This window comes from Orbicella franksi, chromosome 4, assembly GCF_964199315.1.
Source record: "Orbicella franksi chromosome 4, jaOrbFran1.1, whole genome shotgun sequence".
In the NCBI taxonomy this organism is placed as follows: domain Eukaryota; kingdom Metazoa; phylum Cnidaria; class Anthozoa; order Scleractinia; family Merulinidae; genus Orbicella; species Orbicella franksi.
This window is the reverse complement of record NC_138148.1, coordinates 15,308,120-15,324,138: the sequence shown is the minus strand read 5'-3', so window position 1 is coordinate 15,324,138 and position 16,019 is coordinate 15,308,120. Positions and strand designations below refer to the sequence as shown.

At 41.8% G+C, this 16,019-nt stretch overlaps 5 protein-coding genes across 5 annotated transcripts in view; 3 read left to right on the top strand and 2 right to left on the bottom strand.

Annotated features, from left to right (window-relative positions):
• Positions 1–702: 702 nt before the first annotated feature.
• LOC145483562 (myotubularin-like) overlaps positions 703–16,019 on the bottom strand; it is a 53,671-nt gene continuing 38,354 nt past the window's right edge. The window contains exon 24 of the mRNA XM_081462097.1: positions 703–870. Coding sequence (XP_081318223.1) covers positions 773–870 — 98 coding nt within the window. The 3' untranslated portion in view covers positions 703–772. The remainder of the gene's footprint in view (positions 871–16,019) is intronic.
• On the top strand, positions 1,108–3,150 carry LOC145483561 (uncharacterized protein KIAA1958 homolog). The gene has a single exon (XM_081462094.1). The coding sequence runs from the start codon at positions 1,369–1,371 to the stop codon at positions 2,722–2,724; it is 1,356 nt and encodes a 451-aa protein (XP_081318220.1). The 5' UTR covers positions 1,108–1,368; the 3' UTR covers positions 2,725–3,150.
• LOC145485327 (melanocyte-stimulating hormone receptor-like) lies at positions 4,259–5,482 on the bottom strand. The gene has a single exon (XM_081464008.1). It carries the CDS (start codon positions 5,219–5,221, stop codon positions 4,259–4,261), a length of 963 nt encoding a protein of 320 aa, XP_081320134.1. The 5' UTR covers positions 5,222–5,482.
• Positions 6,083–7,651, top strand: LOC145486000 (uncharacterized). The gene is made up of 2 exons (XM_081464690.1): positions 6,083–6,719; positions 7,188–7,651. Exons 1-2 carry the CDS (start codon positions 6,635–6,637, stop codon positions 7,559–7,561), a joined length of 459 nt encoding a protein of 152 aa, XP_081320816.1. The 5' UTR covers positions 6,083–6,634; the 3' UTR covers positions 7,562–7,651.
• On the top strand, positions 9,446–14,288 carry LOC145483560 (uncharacterized). The gene is made up of 2 exons (XM_081462093.1): positions 9,446–9,940; positions 13,321–14,288. The coding sequence occupies exons 1-2, from the start codon at positions 9,889–9,891 to the stop codon at positions 13,698–13,700; spliced, it is 432 nt and encodes a 143-aa protein (XP_081318219.1). The 5' UTR covers positions 9,446–9,888; the 3' UTR covers positions 13,701–14,288.

Sequence of the window (16,019 nt, the reverse complement as noted above, 5' to 3'; positions counted from 1 at the left end):
GTCGGGTCTTTTCTGGAACAAAACAAGTTAGGTGCTTTATCGGAGCTGCACTGTCAGACAGGCTTTTCATTTCACTTGCACTACTTTTGATCTCTCTGGAGTTCAATAGCAGTCGGCGATATCGTTAAACATGTCATCCAAATTTTCATACTGTGTTCGGTCGGTGCGTACATCGTGTATGTACGGTCTGGAGTGTCCACACAAAACAGGAACTCACGTTTGCTCTTGCCGCACTTCCGGTGCTCGTAGACACGGGTGATTGCCTTACAACTGATCGCTCCCTTTGGGATGTCCGCCTGGGAAGAGAACGGATTGGTAACTAAGATGCCGGAAGGGCGCAAGTGGCGACCGCGAATCTCACGGGAGAATAAGTACCAGATGAAGGCGTTATCGCAGAAACAAGAACTCACTGATTGCCGAGTCTTTACCACGCAAGTTTTCAGCAACATGATGTAACGTCATTACGTCACAGAGTGACCATTTTTTTGTTAAACTCCAAACATCCCGCACATGTTCGGATGGCGAGGCTCGCAAAGTGTTCGTGTGCTTTAACGGAAATCTGCCGAACACGGACCTTGCTGTCTGAACTGCCAATATAAGCGTTCTCGAGGTGTTCACACTGATCAAACAGGTTTTATGAAAAGTCCTGCTATTTTACAGCAGACTAAGTAGGAAAACTCAGATAGGCAACGCTCGGGGGAAGGGATTACACCTGAACACAAGAGATCTGCTTATGAAGCTTTGTCTGTTTATGAGCGAAACTCAAAATGAACTAATCACAAAAACTAACCTTTTCTGTTTCAAAGTAGGCTAGGTACTTCTTGGTGAGGTCGAGCACAAACCATCGTTTTTTCCAATTCCTTCGAACCTCTGGACAAAAAAAAAAAACCGAGAGACCTTTGTTAGTTTACAGCACACTGCTTAAGTACTGCAGTCGAACCTGTATTAGCATGACCATAAGTACATACAGTGTTCCTTAAGCTTTTGTAAACTAAAATAAAACAGTTAACAATTATTCTACGAGCGCGCGTTGGATATGAAATGGTAGATGGCCAACGAGGCGCATAGCGCCGCCGGGAAGGTTATCTATCATCTCTTAGTATATTCTCAGCTCCGACTATTGCATTTCTAGCTCTCTAATTGGCTCAAAAACTCCGACTATGAGCCATTAGTCGGAGTTTTACCTAATATGGAAAATAATGCGCCAAGTTTAAAAATTTTCCGCACGAAGTTTTTAACTTCAGCTCTCCATAATGGCCGATACTGGCAGGTTTCAGGAGCTGTCTCCCTCTAAACTTCAAGAGATATTAGACAATGCTATCCCAGAAAAAACGAAGAAAGCCACAAAGTTCGGCATGAACATATTTAATGGTACGTATGTGGGAGTTTTACTCAAAAACTAGCAACAATTGTTACGTTCACTGTCGATATTTTGATAATTTATTCGTAACAACGACAAAAATTCTTACCTCGTTATTTACAGAATGGCTGTCAAGTCCTGTTGCCACAAAATTTTCGAAACGAATTGAAGACATGTCCAAAGAGGAGCTAAATGAATGCCTTAAATGTTTCTACACCTCCGCAAGGAAGAAAGACGGGAGGTATTACAAAAACACATCCATGAAGTCCATTCGAGCCGCCATAGATCGCTTTCTTCGCTCGCCACCAAACAACAAGCCTTTTTCTATCATCTCCGACGCTGTGTTTACCGAAGCCAATAAAGTTTTGGATGCCTTTGTAAAGGATCTCAGAAAGACGGGTAAAATAGCTGGAGTTGTCCATAAGAAAGCAGTGTCAAAAGATCAAATCCAGAGGCTCTTTGAAAGCGGCGAACTTGGGCCGGCCGACAGTCAAAATCCAGCCCAACTGCAGAGAACGGCATGGTTTTATCTCACCCTTTTCTTCGGACGACGAGGAAGAGAAAATCAGCGGCAGTTGAACCCTGGAATGCTCTCCCTAAGAACAACGCCTAGAGGTGTCGAGTATTTTGAGTTAAACAGACGACAGCCTGGTTCACTGCGCAGCACAAAAAATCATCAAGGCGGCCTTGGAGACTCTGAGGATGAATCCGACGCGAAGATCTTTGCCGTTGCTGGTTCTCAGAGGTGCCCAGTGAAAACAATCAAAAACTACCTACATCACCTGAACCCGAGTTCCGAAGCTCTTTTCCAAAAACCAAGAGACGGCCAAAGTCAGAAATTCAGTCCAACAGATGACAAAATCTGGTATTGCAACTCGCCGGTTGGCTCGAGCATGCTGGACAACATGTTGAAAAATATGAGCAGGCGAGCTGGCATAGAGCCCCATCTAACCAACCACTGCCTCAGGGCGACAGCAGTTACAGTTCTGTCTGACCATAACTGTGAAACCAGACACATAAAGTCTGTTACGGGACACAGATCAGACCAGGCGGTGGAATCGTACAATGATCGCCCATCCATAGAACAGCAAAAGAAGATGTCGCACGTTCTCAGTGATTTTGTCTCAGCCGGAGCCTCTGAAGCTTCCCCATGCACTGGTATCTCTGCAGCTGAGAAAGAAAACCAATGCCACGGCCAGCAAGAACGGCAACCTCAAAGTGAAGGGACAGTTTTAGTCCAAAATCAGTTCGTAAACACCGAGGTTCGGCAAAGCGAGCGAAGAAGCTTTCCGCAGGTTTTCTTCAACTGCAATGTCCAAGTTCACAACTACTATGGAGGCGGAGAATCAGGAAAATCTTCCTGAACTTTGAACACTATTTAAACACTTGAAAGCTTCCGAAGCGGTCTTTTTCCCTTGCATTTGAACGGTTGAATATTTCAAGGTTGATTTTGTTTAACAGTTGACCACAGTTTGTCGTTTGTGAAGCTGTCAAATTTCATTCAGCTCATTCAGTGATGTAATAATCAGGTGATCACGGCGCGCATGTGACCGGAAGTTGTATGTTTTTTTCACCGCTTTGTAAAATTGTTGAAATAAAAATCGGCGGCAAAAACCCGATTTGAGAATATACTAAAACAATTATTCCATTCGACCTTGTTGGATATGAAGTGATCATAACCAACTCGCGCTACGCGCTCGTTGGTTATTAATCACTTCATATCCAACGCGGTCTCATGGAATAATTGTTAAATATCCAACAGGCGCGAGTGGAATAATTGTTTTACTAAAAACGCCCTCAAAATTTTAACACCCGACCGTATTTTGTCTAACTTATGACAAGTAATTGTTATTCAATTGAGGCGGGTCATTCCTCTTTGGCTTTATTGTTTGTCGAACATATCAGGTCATATATTAATATTCATGAAACGGATGATTTTGATAGCAAGTCAACTTGTTTTACAGACCGTTCAATTCATGGCAATAGGTTTTTTACTGTTATCGTGTTGTAATGGACGTAAATATCAACCTTGTTCCTAGTTATTTCTTCTCTTCCTCCCTCCCTCCTGGAGTGAGAAAGAACGGTAAGAAGAGAGAGTCTGGGAACGAGGTTGATTTTTCACTCGGGTCATAAATACCCAGTGTTCTTTTGGGCACAAAATAACCAACAAATTGAAAAAGCAGAGTCAAGTTCGAACTGTAGACGCTGGTTTAATGCATAACTAGGAATGAAATAAGACGCCTCTACGCGAAATTATGAGATGTGGTTTACATGATAAAGGAGAAAAGTGACATTTAAAGTTGTATTTATTTTGCAAATAAGGCTACTAAAGCTGTTGTTAGTAACATTAGAAAGCGCGGCAGGTGTTGATCTTCCGAGTACTAGAAGGTTCTAGCTTCTTCCTGTTTGCTTTGAAGCTCTGATATAAACTCCCCTTTAAAACCAGTGTTTAATAATATATTCAAGGACACATTTGCAATCTCAAGCTCGTGTAAAATTAAATTTCATAGATTGTCCTTCTTTGTTATCTACAATCATGGAAAAAAGTCTTGGGACAAATTTGCACTTTTGGCACTTTTGCACAGACGCCAGACAAACAGACAAACAGTCGCGCGCGAATACAACTTCACCTACCTCTCCCCCTACCCCACATACAATGTTGAAAACTAGTACCTGCAAATTCTCCTGAGTTTCAATATTTTATTTAGAAGGGAGGGGGAAACAGCAACGGAATTTCAAAAGGATAGCAGTGCTTTTTCAAACATCAGTGGTAAAGCCCAGATAATTCGGTGCATTACACAATGTCCCAAGAACTCAGGTTCTCCACCATTGTAACTCTATTTTAATTCGCTTTATTTTGTAAAGAATAACAGATGCATAACACTACAATAAATTAAACTAACTCGGTGAACAGCAAAGAACTTGTCTGATTGTCCTCTTTACAGCTTGTCTCACTTCAGTTATCTTCCAACAGTAAAGAAACGGGTTTAACGACGAGTTAAGGTAAACTAAAGTCACTGCTAATTGCCAAGCAAGAAAACTGAATGACGATAGTTTACCGTGATCACTGAACAAGACTGACACTACATTATAGGGTAGATAACACACAGCTAGTACCAACTGCAACCACAGTGCGCTGGACACTACCTTTCTGTATCGCACTTTGTTCAGTCGAATGGTTTGGGTTGGATTGTCTTGTTGGACAAGGCCTTGTGCAACTTGTGCTTGCCGCTTTTGCTGATGGCGTAGCCCGAGGAAAATCTTTGTGTAGCAGATGACTGAGATTACTACAGATAATGGCATGACAGTGTAACAATACCAAGAGTTTATAAGGCGGTTTACAAGAAAACATATCGCAGCGACAGTGGACACAATCCAAAAGGTAACTACGATCACGTAGAGTCGCTTCAAAGTTACAACTTGCCGGTATCTCAGTCCTAAAAGCAATGCGAAAAGTCTGTCCACGCTAATAGCAGTTAGTACAAGCAAAGATACTGAACATAAAATAAAGCCGGAAATATAACTAGAGTAAAATACGTAGCGACAAAAATCCCAATATTCCTGAACCAAGGACATCCAATAGACGACAAGGAGAGGCTCCGCAATAAGACTAACACAAAGATCAGTAACTGCCAGACAACGAAGCAAGAGTTTGGACGGAGGATGAAGGGAAGACTCCTTGCGAAGGGCAACTAGGATCAGAGTATTCCCAAGAAATGCAGTAATGGATAGAAAAACGTTGAATGCTGCGAGATATATCAACTTGTCGTGTGATCCACCTGTCAAAATGTTCGAACATAACGGTTCTACGATTATTTCGGTCTCTTTTCCACCTCGAGTAAAGTTTTTTTCAGCCATCATTCTGTACTGTTAACGAAAGATTTCTAAACAGGATTCAGTGGATATTGCACGCAACCCCTAATTTACATGACGCCTTTGAAACGGTGAATTAAAACTTCCTGTATTTCGTCTCCCGTAATAACTGCGCAATTATTCAGAAGGAAGATGGTTTAACGTCAATCGTGTTAGCAGGTCATCTATTACGTAATTTGCAAAAATGCCAACTGTCTTGTCAAATGTTGATCAAGTGGCCGGGTGACTCACATATCGAGTTTCGCTTCGCCAAGAAGGTTTGGGAGACGAGTAAATTTGACTGCAGAAACAGTTGTCATGGTTGTGTATCATCTGGAGAAAAATTCCGAAAATTTCGGTTGGAAATTTCTGTCATTGGAATAATGTTTCTCCAAAGAACTCGCCATTTTGATCACCAGTTACGAGGGGCCCTGAAAACTGAAAGACTTAGAACTAAGGGAAACGAAGCTAAGCGGCAAAATAGAACACTAATTTCTATTCTGAACGACCTAAAGACCTAACTCCTTTTCAGGAGATTAGATGGAATTTAAACTGAATATACATTATCAATATTTTATCCGTCCCACTAACACGGATAAAACGCGTTGGACGAAATCCGAAAATCTAATTCGATTTTTACGTTGCACAATCGTCGAATTTTACTGTTAGAGGGTCCTTGAATTAAATTCGTCTAAATTGTACTGGGGAAAGTTAGAGAAAGCTGAGGTTCGTCATGCAATCCCAACAATATTCTAGCTCGCTCACCAGAATGAAATTTCAGCACGGTCTGCCGGAAATGCACCATGTAATCATCACCTAAATATACACAAATTAACTCAGAAGATGAGAATGAGGAAGTGGTACAGCTGGGTGGATTTTCACAAGTTTAACGCTTATACCCCCCAGAATGTATCGTTAGTTGACTTCTCATTAAAACGTTTCGGTCACGGTTCCTACAGACCTTCAGGAAGTTTAGAACTAGTTTACAGGGAGAATTTTCATCGAAGTGCTTCATATGAATGCTACTTCCGGTCGGAATATTAAATTCTGTTTTACACACAGAGGACACTGGAACCGCGCGTGAAACTTTACTTTTTTGTACATTTTTTAGTGGCTACAGAATAGGTACTCTTGATGTTAACAAGAATTTGTACATTATTTCAAAGGCCTTCATTCTGTATGTAGTCTTCCAAAAAAACACAGCCAAAAAAATTTTCAGCGCTCAAGGTTTCAAGTTGGAGTATCCTTCTGTAAAATCCCTTTGTTAAGGTCTTTTACGGTCTGTAGGTGGCCTAATCGAACAGTTTTAGTAAGGTATCAACCAGGGAATATTTTCGAGAAGGAAACGCACTTTGAATTAGGAGAAACCTGTTTCCGTCGTGCCAAGGCCTCGCTGGTTAACAACGACGAGTGGCTCTGGGGATGAGAATGCTGAAATCACGGAAGGGAGTCAAGATGAAGCAACTTTTACTGAATTTGGTCGTGATTCTGTTGATCATCCAATCTGGTAAGGCGATGTTTCTCATTCTAGGTGACATAAAAGAATAGTAAGAAGATGTAGGAAACTTAATGAATATGAACTAACACAGTTTTATCGGGGTGTCTTGTACGGGACACATCACTATAGAAATCAGAATATGTGTTCACCCTCAAATTGATGAAAAATACATGTTGGCAAAAGGATATGTGAGTAGGGTTAACCATATGGAAGAGAAAGAAGTGTGGCGATATTATAATTACTGAGTTTCCAGACTTCCGGTTTATCGTCGGAGATATTTTCTTGGGAAAAGCACTGTAGGACCTGTGAGGTTCCGTTTGGGGTTCATTTTAGGGGGAACAGTCAGGGATTTTTCGGGTAGAATAACTAATTATCACTGCCATTTTCAGTCGTGTTCCAGAACGCCGAAAATCAACAGACTTTTCTCAGTAAAAGAGTAATATCGTTTACTTGCATTCCTTTGTTGTTCATCAACAGCAAGAGGTCATTCCGGCCATATTTCGTGTTACAAATGCGAGGGTATTGAAAAGTATTGTGCCAAGGCCACTTTGGCAGCAAACCCCTACAGATATTTGCATGACTGTGAAGAAGGTAGAGACCGGTGCATGAGGATTTGGCAGATAACGAGTGATGATACGACACTTGTGCAAAACCTGTGTGCCAATGAACGACTGTGCGATAAAATGGAGAAGTTGTGCGCCAACCTCAAGAAAAAGGAGGATTACAAATGTTCTGTCTCCTGTTGCCACGATGACGCTTGCAACTCGGCTGACGCTGGTGTGAACTTCAGTCTACATCTGGTGATCCTCTGCATTGCTGTTGGTGTGATTGAAGCCCTTAATTTCACTTAACTTCACTAGTTTTTCCCCACCACACCGTGCTCATGATGACAAAACGGAAGAACTTGTGAAATGAGATGGAAATTATTCAAATTAGCTCATTCAAAAGTTAGTGATTTGTAGTAATATCGGCCTCCGATTTCAAAATTCATTTTACGAGCGCAGTGTCGCTCTGAAATCTGATTTTCTCATTTATTAACGAAAAAAGGATCTGAAAATTTTGTCTGAAAAGCATATTAGTGCGGCACGGATAATTATCGCTCGTGGTATCGCTTTCTTGAATCACCCAACTTAGCTTTTAAAACGATGAGATAAGTGTTTTTGCAAGGAGGATACAATAGTCACTACGAGATAAAGTAGCCACTATACAAAAATCAAGCACGCCAAACGCAGGCAGGAAAAAAAGTTCGCGTCCCTGTTATAATCTAGCAATGTGTCAGTAATGCCTTGCTTAGCATCACTGACTGAATATGTAAGCTATCATTTAAGATTTCTAGGGTGTGCTATGTTATACCGAACACAATGCAACTAATGTTAAGACTCGTAAATAAGTTTAAAGAAAGAATTTGTAGGCCACAAGTGGATTTGCGAAATAAATTTCCTTGACTACTGCTGTAAAGCAATGTAAGTCTTACATAAGGTCATGAGAAGTCACCAGACCACTTCCCATTGACTGAAATCCAGTCACCCAGGAGAAGGGTGGCCTCCTACCCAGGTCTCTCGCCTTTATTGGAACACGGTACGCGTAGAGTTTTGAGCCTTGTTATACTCGGAAAACCTGCGCTCCCTGTTTCACGCTTTTTCGATAAAACGCGCGGAAACGACGCTCAGGACGAAGCAGGCAGAAGTGATACAATTTCGTGTCAGCGGAGTACGCCAACATGGTTAGTGGGGCCTAATGGTTGCCCAGGTTTGTCAGCAATCTCGTTGGTGAGGAGTCTGAACTCTACGTTTTCGCTTCAGCGAATAGCATGTGTCCCCTCAGGATTTCGTACTTTTGTAGGTGTTAACACTGCCGTAGCGCAGGCGCCCTTTGTGCTTGTCACGCAACTTTGCTCCACCACGTGAGGAAGGAAGATTACGTGACGAACTCAAAGTGCGGCTGCGTTTAAGGCTAACACTACTGAGGATCATATGACATCCTTATATCTGTACAATCTTTACATTCTAATCTAATGAAACTCGTCGCAAGAAAGGCAATTTTTTGTACCACAGAACCCACTGATCTGTCCATCTCGCTCCAATGTTCAATATATCTTAAAACAGCTTTCAAAGTTGCGTAACTCAGTTGAAACTAAACAGGTTGGTCCAACGGTTAGCATATTGCATGGATTTTGATTTGAGGGGTTTGAGTTTAAGCCTAGGCCAGGATCACTGAGCTGTGTTTTGGGCAAGACACTTCACTCTCACAGTTCTCAGGTCTCCCAAGCACATTACAGTACAGGCAATAGAGAATCTCCAAGCTGTTTCACACTATGGGAAGCAAATATCGCCCTTCTAAACGAGAATAAGGAAGTGGTACAGTACCACTGTGCAATCCTAGAGTCGCCCGTCCCTTTTAGCTGGTAAGACCGTACCGTGAGGAAAAAATGACTTTGAAGAAACATGATTTGATGGCTGCAGAAGGAAACGTGTGAATGCCACTTGCGGCCGGAATAGGCATTCTGTTTTACAGCGAGGACCGTGAACCCTTGACATGTTTAGTACATTTTTTAGTGACTATAGAAAAAAGGCTCTTCATATTAAAGAATTTCTACACTGTAAAATGCTAATCTTGCACATCATACCGAGAGCCTTCATTCATAGTCGCCAAAAAGATCTCTTTGTTTAATATAACGTTTTTTAAGGTCTGTAGGTGCTCTACTCGAACAGCTTTAACGAGCGATGAATAGACTGTTTTCGATATGTTAAAATTCATCTTGGGGACATTTCCTAGAGATCACAAACAAAGAAAATAAGCTATTTCTGTGTTGCTCTGACCTCTTTCAAAACAAGTCTTTGGGCACAACCTTTAATATTGAAATGAGTTTTTCTTGCACGTTCGTTGTCATGCAGATCAAACTTATTTCCGTATGAAAGGTTGTACACCAGGCCTCGTTTTGAAGCAGAGGTAAAAAGTAATTCGGAAATGGATTATTAATGAGCATGTTTATTCATTTCTCTTGTTTGTGTCGCTTAAGCCTCGCTATCAAGCTGAACTTTAATATATCGAAAGTAGCCTATCGCACAAAATCACGTGTCTCCAGAACCACCTTTTCCTCGTTCCAAGGCCCTGCGCGACAAGCGCTTATGTTCAATTGCAAGAATCAGGAATCACAAAAGTAAAGGTACAAGTCAATATGAAACATCTTTTGCCGAATGTGGTCGTGATTCTTTTAGTCAGCAAATCTGGTAAGTCGATGTTTGTTATTTCTGTGCCATATGAAGGAATAGTAAGAAGGTGTAGGGCATTTTATGACTATGAACGAACAAACCTTAATCAGGGCGTTTCGTACCGCGATATAACACTAAATTGATCTGTGTATCCTCGATGTGTAGACAGAAACACTGAGGACCTATTACGTGATGGCGAGTACTTCTATTTAAACACGTTCGTAGCAACTGACTTTCATCGCAAGAAACTAGAGTTAATAGAGGGAAATGGTTAGGAAAGCTGGTAGACATCAAAGAAGCAAACAAACAGGCCAAGATTTATGTTGGAAGGACTTTGACGCTGCACATCCTTTGTTTTATGTTCACAGACTATGCATGTATTACATAATCACAATGCTTCTACTGGTTAGTTGTATAAGCGCACATAACCACCTTTTGTAATTTGTGCAGGGTCAACCCCCAAAGAAGCACACAGAAACATACAACAAAGAACTTTGCCAGGTTTCCTAACCATTTCCCTCTATTTTAAAAGTATGTAAGAAACATTTCCGAGTTTCCTGTTGAACAAGAAGACTAAATTCAAATGCTTCGCACCATTTTACCCCGTCAAGCTTATAAAACCGTGAAGATCTAAAATATGTCTGGCATGCTTATTTTGTTATAACCAATGAAGAACGATGTCTTCAGACCACAGAAACCACATCCTGAAACCATCGGTTGTAGGTTTTCGTTTTGTCCCAAGGTACAACCTCTGTCTTGTCTACTCTTCATAATTTACCGAAAAAGTCTAAATAATTGTTATTCCTTTGCATGGAGAGCTACATCCAGTGCATGGTTCGAGAGAGTTTAGAAAATAATGCTGACAAGCCGACGGACTGGTTACTTAAGTGACGCTACGGTCGATTTGGCACAGCTGTAATTAGACTCAAAACAGGGATGGTAAAAATTTACAAAATTGTGGGGTTTCGCTAATGGTAACATAAATCGTGCTATCATGTTAAGTTAAATTAGTGACTCGATTAATTTTCGCTGACGCTTTCAATCCCTTGGGCCGGTAGACTGAGTGAATACGTATGCCCAGCTGACGTGAAGTAATTGGTATGACAATCGAAGTTACTTTTCACTCTAAATGAACAGTCTGTCGCTGAGGCCCAGTTCAGACGTCGTGCTTTTGCCGTGCCGAACTAAATTGCAATTTGGTTCGACTGTAGCACGGCAGGAAATCAACTCTGATTCAGACGTCGTGCCAGAGTCGAATCAAATCCAGGGTTTACTGAAGCCTCATAACAATTCTCCTCCTAACTCCCCGAGGGAACGAAATCTCGCCAAAACACATTGACATAATTTATGAATTTAGTTTGGCGCGACAGAAGCACGACGTTTGAATCGCTGCCGTGCCAGAGTCGTGTAGCACGGCAGAGCTTGTCGAACTTAATTAAGTGTAAAATTTGATTTTCGTAGAACAGTGCTCAATACATCAGAGTAGAGCGAAGTATACAATGTGGGAGGAAAAACACAAATAAACTACAAGTTCATCCCTACAAGCCTGTTTCGTGGTTGCCCACTCATCAGGGGATTTAATAAGAATAATCTTTACCACCGTTTATATACAATATAATTTACATAATATATGCAGCGCGAAATTTAACGGGTTAGTTGTTTCGTAGGAGGGCTTTGTTTCTGTGGCGGCAAGATGATACGAGTTCATTACGTTTGTTAAGTGTTGATAGCTCGGGTTGGCAGATGATAAGGAATTTTTCTTTAAGGCAAAGGTTACATCTTTTGCTTGAGCTGTTATACGGCGAGTGTGAGGAGAGAATGCGCCAGGAAATAAAGTGTTCGATGTCATTGTCTTTGAGGCTCCAGATGTGCTTGCTGAGTTCGGTCAAGTTTCTGTGTTTAGCGTGGCGGAATGATACGGTGTGGTTTCTGTATCTAGTTTTGAAGTCGCTCTCTGTGAGTCCAATGTACGTTTCTGTCGTGTTATAAGTATATATATATATATATATATATATATATTCGTCATCTCTTTGCATTGTTTTTAAAATAACGTCCCTCCTGTTTAACACGGTCGTTCATCTGTAATCAGGCGATCAGGCGAGACAACCGATTTGGATCGTTCGCGTTTGAGTGATTGAACTGCCGGTCGCGCTTGTGACAATACAATTTTCATGTTAAAACTCGCTAGAACCCTCTTTACTAGAGTTCAATGTTCGGTAAAAAAGGGAAATCTTTGTGCGAAAAGTAGCGAAGAATTTGTTAACTACGGAGTCCGGTAAGTGCCATGGTTATTACTCTTTTTTCGAGCTTTCAGTCAAGTTTTTGGTGGGCTTTTGGCGACTTTTTGGAGAACATTTTTTTTGGCGAGTTTTTTGTTGTTTTTCACGAGTGTTTTTGTCGACTTCTGTGTTGCATTTTTTGATGAGTTTTGTATCGAGGTTTCTGTCTACTTCAGTTCTGTGTCGAGTTTTGAGTAAACTTTACTTTCGACCTTTTTTTGACTTATTCCTGATTAAAATAAAAGAGTAAGGGTGCGTTCCTTCGGGGTGATCTGGATCAGAATCAGTGATCCAAGATCACTCCGGATCATGGTACATCAAAGGAACCGATGAATCCGTGACCAGAGTGGATTCATCGCTTCCTTTGATCATAGTTAGTAGAGAAGACCCCTCCACTAACTATGCTTTGATGCACCATGATCTGAGGGATCTTGGATCACTGATCCTGATCCAGATCACCCCAAAGGAACGCACCCTAAATTGTTCATGAAACCATTTCTGTCAACTGTTTTACATGCATGCATGCATTCGTGTTGGGCTAGCTCTTTCAGATGCTGGCCAGCATGGCCGTGTGTGTGTTTTTTTTTTTTTGCGCTTTTTACAGTTACTTTGATAACATCGACATGTGCGGGTGTTCGGCTTCCAGACTATATTCCCATTGCAAGATTACTGTGGTAGACATAATGATATCATTGAACGCTATTTTCATCTTGGCTTGGAGTAGTCAGAGATTTTGTTGTTTCTAGGATTATTTCATGCTATCAACCTACGCGTTAGGAAAACTCATTATGAAAAATTCGACAAAAACACTCGTCAAAAAAGTCGACTAAAAACTCGCCAAAAAAGTCGACACAAAAGTCGACTAAAAACTTGGCAACATAGTCGACCAAACGCTACAAAAAGAAAGAAGAATTATGCTGGCATTCACCGGGCTCCGTACACTTACCGGGCTTCATACCTCTCAGACCCTGTTAGGGTTAGTTTTAGGGGGAATAGTCAGCGATTTTTCAAGTTGAGTAACTGATCACCACTACCATTTCCAGCCATGTTTCAGAAGACCTAAAATCAACATTTCCGGGGAAATAGCAATGACGCTTACTTGCATTTCTTTGCCAACAGGAAGAAGTCATTTAGGACATAATATCTCGTGTTACAACTGCAAGGGCTATGAAAGCCAGTGTACCAAGGCCACTTTAAAAGCGAACCACCACAAATACTTAAAAGACTGCCATGGAGTTGGAGACCGCTGTATGAGGATTTGGCAGAAAATTAATGATCGCATGAGACTTGTGCAAAGCCTGTGCGCAGATGAACGACTGTGCGATGAAATGGAGAAGGTGTGCGATGAAGAAAAGATTGCAAAGGACTCCTACGATTGTACCGTCTCCTGCTACCACGATGACGCTTGCAACTCGGCTGACGCTGGCGTGAACCTTGGTCTATATCTGGTGTTCCTCTGTATTGCTGTTGGTGTGATTGAAGCCCTTAATTTCACTTGACTTTACAACACCACGCCGTGCTGATGACAGAACGAAAAAAACTTTCGAACGCGATTTGTTGCGGAAAACAGCTTGACAAGAACTGACGCCTTCTGAGGTTTTGATGATCGGATCTAAAGTCAAGTTGATGAGAGGTAAACGAGAGTTGTCTAGTGAGGTGATTAGTGTATGCGAGAGCTGACACCAGCTCCCTTTCAGACAAGGTGTAACAACGATATAACGGGGTCAAACTCTCGTCACTTCTTTTTAGCACTCATGTGATCCGGGTTCTGGAATAAGAAAATTTCACACGACCTCGGTTGTTTTCTTTTAAACTGTAACAAACTTCTAACTGCTACAACAGAGTCACAGAGTTGAGTCGTAGTATCATGCTATAAATTCACATGGAAATGTTAGTTCAACATTATTTAATCTCGAAACTTGTAACTTGAAATAAGCATTCTTCAAATTAGCTCATTCAAAAGTTAGTGATTCCCAAGTTAATTTCAAAATTCTTTTACGAGCGCAGTGTCGCTTTGAGATCTGCGGCCTTTCTCCGAAATGAAGAAAAAAAGCGTCTGAAAATTTTTTGTTCGAAATGCTTATTAGTGCGGCAGTAATAATTTTCGCTTGAAGCAAATGCAATCCAACTTAGGTTTTTAAACGGTAGACATTTAAAAACCAGGCAGGTAAAAGTTCGCGCCGCTATAAGAAATCTTTAGCAAACGTGAGTGAGTTAAACATGAGGCAGTGTTGCTTAGCATTATTGAATACATAGTACATTTATCGAGGAGTTATCATTTAAAATCTCCAGTGCATATTCTGTACATATTTATTACAACGTGTTATTTACTCTCGGTTATGGTTTGTTGCCTGTTCAACACGCTGACTAATGTTAAGACTGATAAATAAGTTTGTAAGGAAGAAATTGTAGACTATAAGTGGATTTGCGAAATGAATATCCTTAACTGCTGTTGTAAAGCAATGTAAGTCTTCTTTAAGGTCGTGAGAAGTCGATAGACCACTTCTGATTGGCAGATATCCAGTCAAACTCGTCCCCAGGGCCTTCTCCACTTTTCAAAATGGCAGACGGAAGGTCTTCTCCCGAGGAGCCGCCATTTTGAAAATCGTCGAGGAGAAGGCCCCGGGGACGAGGTTGATATCCAGTCACCTGCAGTATCGTGGCCCCTTCCCAGGCCTCTCTTCTTTACTGGGACACGATGCGCGTAGAGTTGTGAGTCCATTACGCTCGATAAACCTGTGTTCCCTGTTCCTCCCCATTTCGACGAAACACAACGACGGCTGAGGACGAGGTAGGCAGAAGTGTGTAATTTCATGTGAGGGGGCTACACTAACATGGTTAGTGGGAGCCCCTCGGCTCTTTCAGCAATCTCGTTGGTGAGGAGTCTGAACTCTACTTCTGTGCTTCATCGAACAGCATGCGTCGTCCTCTGGCTTTCGTACGCTTAGACGAGCCACCACTGCAGAGTAGCAGATGTGATATCCTTGATATATGTGTAATCTTTATTCTCTAATGTAATGAAATTCGTCAGGAGAAAAGTATTTTTTCGCATCACTGAACCCCAATCTGTCTAGTGTCTACCAAACAACTTTCTAACTTGCGTTACTCCCCTGAAACAAAACGTGTTCGCCGGGAGACAGCGTGGCCGAGTGGTTAGGGCGCCGGACTTGAAATCCGTAGGTCGCGGGTTCAAGTCCCGCTCTGACCACTAAGCTGGAGTTGTTTCTCGGTAGACCCTCGGTCATGCTTGTAAATAGCCAACTGGTCTGCCTCCCACCAGTTGGGATTTTTAAGCCTGTTATGATTATTTGCAATATTTGTTTCTTTCAGTTTAAGTGGCACGCGTGAAAACTAGCCAGTTGTTGCTGGGCGCATCGACCACTATAGACATTTAACATTTAACATTTTAATAGTTAGCATGTTGCAGTCCGAGTTTAAACCCTGGCCGGGGTCACTGGGTGAGAGCCATCGCTCAGTGCCTCTCTTCCACCAGTAGTATATATACGGGAAACAGCCTGTTGTCAGGCCAAACGACTAAAGCCTCCTCCAAACGATCGCAACATTTTGTCGCAACATTGTTAGGCGAAACATGTTACGCGCGTTTGGTCACCCTGTTGGGACGTGTTGCGACATGCTGGGTCTTGCAAATCGAACTAGCGCGCATACCCTGGCGCAACATTTTTGCACGAACCCGACCAAACGAGTACGACATCATGCAACATCCACAAATGCTGCATGAAAAATTTGACCATTTTCAAACTTGAGCTAACAATACCCAACAGGTCGAAACACGTCGCAACAGGGTGGCCAACCGCGCA

What these genes read in the sequence shown, in the direction of transcription:
- LOC145483561 (XM_081462094.1), top strand. Translation starts at nt 1,369, where the DNA reads ATGGTACGTATGTGGGAGTTTTACTCAAAAACTAGCAACAATTGTTAC.
- LOC145485327 (XM_081464008.1), bottom strand. Translation starts at nt 5,221, where the DNA reads ATGATGGCTGAAAAAAACTTTACTCGAGGTGGAAAAGAGACCGAAATA.
- LOC145486000 (XM_081464690.1), top strand. Translation starts at nt 6,635, where the DNA reads ATGAGAATGCTGAAATCACGGAAGGGAGTCAAGATGAAGCAACTTTTA. An exon ending in TCTGTTGATCATCCAATCTG is followed by an intron (nt 6,720 to 7,187) that starts GTAAGGCGATGT and finishes GTTCATCAACAG; the next exon opens with CAAGAGGTCATTCCGGCCAT.
- LOC145483560 (XM_081462093.1), top strand. Translation starts at nt 9,889, where the DNA reads ATGAAACATCTTTTGCCGAATGTGGTCGTGATTCTTTTAGTCAGCAAA. An exon ending in TCTTTTAGTCAGCAAATCTG is followed by an intron (nt 9,941 to 13,320) that starts GTAAGTCGATGT and finishes CTTTGCCAACAG; the next exon opens with GAAGAAGTCATTTAGGACAT.